Source organism: Arachis ipaensis, chromosome B05 (assembly GCF_000816755.2).
Source record: "Arachis ipaensis cultivar K30076 chromosome B05, Araip1.1, whole genome shotgun sequence".
Lineage (NCBI taxonomy): Eukaryota > Viridiplantae > Streptophyta > Magnoliopsida > Fabales > Fabaceae > Arachis > Arachis ipaensis.
Genome location: NC_029789.2, coordinates 139,193,124 through 139,199,896, shown reverse-complemented (window position 1 = coordinate 139,199,896; position 6,773 = coordinate 139,193,124). Strand labels below are relative to the sequence as shown.

Sequence of the window (6,773 nt, the reverse complement as noted above, 5' to 3'; positions counted from 1 at the left end):
TAAAGTGTGGCCGTATGTAGGAGATATGACCACGCTTTTGAAGCGTGGCCATAACCAGAGATACGGCCACGCTTTAAAAGCGTGGCAATAGCCTTATAAAATTTAAAAAAAAAATCCTTTTTCTAATTTTTACCTTCATCAATACAAAATATAAATTTTTCAGTTCTTTTTTATTATCAAACTTATAAATATAATATGCAATTTTTATTACAAGACAAATCAAATAATAATTAGTGACATATATAATTTTTACTATAATTGTTTTATACATTAAAAAACTAATACTCCAATACAAAATAAATCTCGAGTTCAAATTCTAAAACTAAAAACTGAAGAAAAATACAGAAACAATACAACTTAAATCATAAGTCCTTTGCTATTCTTCTTTCCTCTAGCCCTCTTAAACTTCCTTCCCTTAGATAATACATAATTGTTTCGGAAACATTTGTGAACTTTTTTACCTGCAAAAGATGGCAAAACCAAATACAAAATTGATAAATTATTTTGAAGCTTCACTTTCCATTCTAAGCAACACTAGCTTTATTTTCTTTCAGCTTATTACTCAAAGCCGCAAACCAAAACATGTGTTATCTTGTAAAAAAACTTTAAAAGAAGATTAAAGAATAAAAGAAAAGGAAACAAGCATTATTACCAGAAGTCCTCCTCCAACAAGGAAAGCCAATTTGATTTTCTTTGATCGAAAAACATGCCAGAATTTGACATTATTCCTTTTCAGTCGGTCTTGCTCTGATTGAGCTGTGAGGAAATCAACTTCATCCTCTAAGCAAGCAAGATCATATATAGATCTTAGACTATATCCAGTTGACCACCACCCACACTGACCCTGCGACCCATATCCAGTTGATTTAGAATTTTGTGTGACTAAACCTGCATTGCACATTTACTTGGTTGAGAAATCTAGTGTCCAACATTTACAAATCATGAAAGGAATCAGCATATGAAACAGAAAGCTTGAGAAATCAAACAGAAAATCAAGTATATATATATATATAATACTGCTTGGGGTTTGGACTGTACAGGAAGCTTGAGTCAACTATTCATGTACTATTAATACAGTAAAATAAAAATGTTCACTCAAATAGAAAATGAAACATTAATAAAAGAACAAGGGTTCGATCTCACCTTAGATTTGATGACATAACGTCATTGAAAGCATGCACCCTCCTAGTTTCCGAATAAACATGAGCAGCTCTATAAGAATAAATGCATCAATGCAAAAGCAAAGAAATATTTAGATATCATATGATTGGAGAAAGTCATACGTGAACTCTAAATAATCAAGAATATAATGCAAAAACTATCTGATCCGTAGTTTTCAATTATTAAAGAAACCATGAACCAAAAAACATGACTAATTCCGTACAAAGCTATAGATTTCAAACCAAATCATTAACAAGAAAAGTTATGTTCATAACTGCAACATGGTAATACAAATGGGAGAAGTGTCTCCACTACAGGGGTGCAAATGCAATCTAGATAGTCATAAATTACCCTATAGTATTACAGTAGTCACTAATTAAGAGAGAGCAAAACTATATCAAGTTTTAATTTTACCTCAAATATTTTTAAAGGATTTCAATTTATCTCTCTTCTAAAATTATGAATGATTGACTGTAAATAGAATTGTAACAAAAATTACAATTTATAAAATCAAAAAACAAATAAAGAATCAAATTTAAGTTACTATATGGCAATACCAATAAGTGCAGCATAAACATCAAATAGTGGCAAAGGCAGAAACACAATGACTCCTCCTGCAAGTTCATCCATGACTCCTCCTGCAATCTCCAAATCTCCAAAACTGGACTTATAGGGCTTGCAAGTTCATCCATGACTCCTCCTGCAATCTCCAAATCTCCAAAACTGGACTTATAGGGCTTGCAAGTTCATCCATGACTCCTCCTGCAATCTCCAAAACCATGACAAGGAGGAAGTCTCGGTAAAAACAAGAAAAGATCTGAGGCCAAAAGAGAAGAGAAGGAAAAGAACTTATTAGAATTTTGCCTTCCAGCTGAAAAGAACTTATTCATTTTGGGTCATTTAACACCAGAAGAAAGAAACTTTCATTTCAGTAATAAATAAAGAAAAAACATGGAACAAAATCTTCATTTTTAATAACCTCGAGTCCTAATCCCCCAAAAAAATAAAGAAATTAAACGGTTTTACAGAACTCCATTTTAATAAGCATATAACAAAGTAAGCTTAAGGATGTTGACCCATTTAATAATTAATCATGAGTTGATAAAAATGAAACGTTTTTCTGTGATATGATATATGAATTGTCATCTCAAATCTCTCTTTAATATACATTCAACCACAAAATTTACCAGATCAAGCAAATTTAAAATGACAGTATCTATAGCTGACTCGAACTTAACCATCTCTTAAGATATTCAAAACCATTTGAAAAGTATTCATATCTACTAAATAAAAAAAACTACATCAATCTATCTCCTCTTATTCAACAAGAAAGGAAGGAAGGTTGACGAAAAGATAAAAAGAAAGGAGGAGATGGAAGAATCAAAAGGAAAAAAAGTTCAGTTTGACAAAATTCCTTAAAGATAGCATAAAACAATAACCAGGCCTAAAAAGCATTAAAGTATTAATCATAGTAGTAGCAATCAGGGGACATAGCTCGCAATTCAAAAAACACTGAAAATTTAATAAAATTAATTGCAAAATTTGCCAACACGTCAGAACACGGCCCTAAATCTCTACCCTTTCTACAAATTTGCATATACAGATTAGTGTTTCCAAAATTCACCCAGCACAAACTTAGATTCCTTAAAAAAGGTGATATAATATAAAATAAAAACGAAAAAAAAGAAGCATCCAAAAGGTGAATAATCTAACCTGATTGCCAGGGAAAACAAAATTTTTTAAAAAATTCCGGAAACAAAAGCTTTAGGCCGATCTATAAGCCTCAGGATTGCAACGAATAAATATCGTGGGTAAATGAAATAGAAGCAAATTAAAAGAATAACAAAAAAAAAACAGAAAAATATCTTAAAGAAAAATATCTTTAAACCTACCTATCAATTGAATTTTAAGGAAGAGTGGTTTTCTAGTGATGGAATTGTGAAAAGACTAATTGATCGCACACTATAAAAGCTTGTAAGAAGAGATCTCATAAGACTAACCATATGGTGTATTGGAACAGCCGTAAAGGTTCCAAATCTTCCATTGATGTGGCAAACTGCTGGAACAAGAAAAGTGCTGCTCCAACACTGACAACTGCAACACCAATTCACAAAGCATCAATTAATTTTAGAGTAAACTAAATATTGAAAGCAATCTTATATTTTGAAAAGGGAGCACCAAACTTGTGCTTAGTTACACTAGATTTTTATTTCTCATGGTTAATGGAATTTGGGATTAATCATAAATTATTGAATACCTTTCCGATACCGGCTACTAAAAAGATCAAACCATTTTGCTTCAGGTTCAGAAGAACCTTGACTTGCTGCTGTTAAGTCATGCATAACCAAAATTCCAAACATTGTCTGCCAACAAAATTTCAAGGTTAACAATCATATATATGTTACTATCTCTATTTGATATTTGTATTCAGAAGAAAAATAAATATATCAATACCATATAGGATTTCCTGCAAGAGGCAAACCGGCTACTAATGCTGCAAGAATCCCAATACATATAAAAAGTTGATTAACAGATCCAAGCGCACCGCGAATTTCAGTTGGAGAAATCTATTCATTGTAAGGAATCACCCAAGCAGTCAATATAAAATATATAAACAAGATCAGAAATGTTAAAATAATTTATAGCAGCCAAATATGTATCTATCAAATGCAAAATCTCAGCAACCAAATATCTATTGTCAAACAAACACAATCTTTGTGTGTTGCTTGATCTTGACCACAACAGCCTCAACTGAAAAGCCTGTCAAAGTAAACTTTCATATATGACGACTCATACTAATCTTCCCCTACACCAATGCTTGGATTGGATGTCATGGTATCTGGTGGGTGCATCCCAACAAGGTGAAAAACTAGATTTGCTAAAATAAAGGATCAGATCACGACTCCAATTTCAAAAGAACATCTTTCACATAATAAAATTTGTTGTGCAACAATAATCCAAGTGTGTCTCTCCAAACTTTATGATAAAAGGTTAACAAATAAAGTATTCATATAAATCTCATCAAATGGAAGATAAGTGCAAAACAATAAAACATAACCCCTTTGCACAAATGAGTAAACAAAGTAAAATGATTATGACGAAGACAGAAATTAACTCAGCTCGGAGCAACATATAGTTTTTACTTCTTTGGTTAGTGTGTGTATGTGTGTACGGACTAAAAAGAAAAAGAAATTACTAGTGAAAGAAGGGGCTTCCAAACACAACCAGATTCAAGACACGTTCACGAAAAGAGAACTAAACAGAAGAATTCCGACCAACAACACAAAAGCGATATAAATTCTCGGAAGAAGTTGATTAGATCCAAGCGCACCGCAAATTTCAGTTGGAGAAATCTGTTCATTGTAAGGAATCCTAAGGTTTACTATTCTGCAATTTACCAGCCTCAACTGAAAATTAACTGAAAAATAAAAAAAACTTAAAAGAAAGAAAGAAAGAAAGAAAGAAAGAAAGAGGGACCATACTCTGGTCTGCGCTACGCGGGGCATATACCTTGTGTTCGTCGCGCATTGAGCATGTTCGGCGGAAGGTACCTCTCCAGCGCGGTGAAAACCGTTGGGCAGTACATCAATTGCAAGTCTTCGTACTCCTCCGCTTTGTGCTCCTTGTTCGGATTCAGCCTCAGCCTTGCTCGAAGAAACCAACGCCCTCGCAACTGGATTCTCCTCCTTCGCCGCCGCGGAGCCGTTTGCCACTGTCGCCGGGGACGGCGCCTCCGGGCGGTCGTTTTGTGACATTCTTCAAGAAATGGCATAGATAAGAATGACGGTAAGAGGGGAGAGTGAGAGAGTCTCGCGAAGCTTTTGGCCAAGTTTTAGGGTTATTAGGATGCAGGGGTTATTGGCATTGGGGTTATTAGTTTTTTTTTTTTTTAACCTTTTGGCCACGCTTTTAAAGCGTGCTAAAAGAGTACCAGGATATGGCCACGTTTTATAAACGCTACTGTATTGAAACTCTGTTGCCACGCTTTTAAAACGTCTTTGTTTCTCTCTATGGCCACACTTTTGAAGCGTGGCAAAAAAATGTGGCCGTATCTCTAATCATTTGCCATCTTTACAAAAGCGTGGCTATTGACCCTTTTCGCCACGCTTTTGAAGCGTGGCGAGAAAAAACGTGGCCGAATCTCTATTCAATTGCCACCCTCACAAAAGCATGGCCATTGACCACTTTTGGCCACGCTTTTAAAGCGTGGTAAAAAAAAACGTGGCCATAGGCCTTTTTTCTTGTAGTGTGAAATAAGAAAAGCTGTTACACTTCTTTATGAAGCAAAATAAAAAAGTTTTCTATTTAAAGCTAATGATCTAAATAAGTTTTTTTTGCAATAGTTAGAGAAACAAAAAAAATTTAAAAAAATCTCTATATCAAAGCAAATCAAATTGCCTATATATGAAGATTATTTTCAAAAAAGAAAATAAGAAAATAGTTTGCATATATAACCATTGAAGCTTTAGTTTTTTCTTTAATTATTGAGTGTTTTTTATTTTTCTGTTGTCTAATTTTGTTTCATATTGAAAGTGACAAAAATTATATTTACTTATTCTCGAGTGTTTATCCAAAAGTATGAACTAGGATTAGGGTTCATATGTTTTAATTTCTTTTTCCAAGTTAGGTGAACACTTATAGGTGTTTTAAATTTAGTGTAGTTTAGGTGTAAAAAAAATACTTTTATTCTTGTATTGGTATTTATAATCAAAATTTAATTATAGTAAAACTTTTACTATAATTTATGGTAGAGACTAGATATACATTTTAGTAGATATTAGATTGAAAAGTGAATCAAGATATATAGTAATATCATTTCTCTTTCTTTCTCTCTTTTGTATAATCTTCATGAGATAAAACTAAAAATAATCTTTTATTTTATTATGTTCGACATAACCAGCGAAAATATCTATAATTTGTGTTTTTTTTTATTCAACCTCTTTTATTTTCAAATTACTAGGAACTTTTATGTTGATTGTTCAAAGTGCAAAACAACTAATTAGTCTTCTTTTAATCATTCCTCTTTTATGTTAGTGTTGATACTATGAAGAGAACCTAGGATCCTCCCAAATTATATATTTGAAAGGATGAGATCCTCGAAATTTTTTATTTATTCCAGATTTGGTATGAATAACAATTGGATAATAACTACTAATATAAATGTTTTTTTTTTTTTCTTTTTTTTCATTGATTTTTTTTTTTTTATTTTGGATCAATACTTTAATGTAATGACGTCATCCAGCACTAATCTTACAAGTTGATGGCTGGGCCTTGAGTAGTTGTGTCCGCACATTCCATTTCATTTTCCAGGGTGCAATTAAATAGTTAATGCTTATTAGCATCCCTTTGTTGAAAATTGACCATACATTATTATATTATAGGACGACATGCACCATCAAAGACAAATATGTGCATGATTACAATAAGAATAATAAAATGGAAGACCTTGACTTATGAACCTAATTATTTGATCTACTGTTTTAATCAATAATTATCAAAGGAATATATGGAGAACTTTACATTTCATTAATGGGCACCTGAAGTTTCTTATTATTGGATTTATAACAAGTTTTACGACTTACATGAAAATATTTTTATATATATAAATATAT

At 32.3% G+C, this 6,773-nt stretch overlaps 1 protein-coding gene across 4 annotated transcripts in view; it reads right to left on the bottom strand.

Moving 5' to 3' along the window:
- Window positions 259-6,773, bottom strand: part of LOC110262609 — a 16,083-nt gene continuing 9,568 nt past the window's right edge. Inside the window, exons 1-8 of one of the 4 annotated variants that reach the window (XR_002347478.1) lie at window positions 4,672-5,063; window positions 4,358-4,514; window positions 3,616-3,728; window positions 3,419-3,524; window positions 1,719-3,255; window positions 1,144-1,212; window positions 653-888; window positions 266-461 (exon numbers count right to left, since the gene is read on the bottom strand). Coding sequence is in view for 1 of the 4 variants with exons in the window: in XM_021102995.1 (XP_020958654.1) it covers window position 3,524; window positions 3,616-3,728; window positions 4,644-4,916 (387 nt within the window). In the remaining 3 variants the exon portion in view is untranslated. Of the gene's footprint in view, window positions 462-652; window positions 889-1,143; window positions 1,213-1,718; window positions 3,256-3,418; window positions 3,525-3,615; window positions 3,729-4,357; window positions 4,515-4,643; window positions 5,082-6,773 lie in introns of those variants that run through there. The other 3 variants (XR_002347479.1, XR_002347480.1, XM_021102995.1) reach the window with 3 other exon arrangements.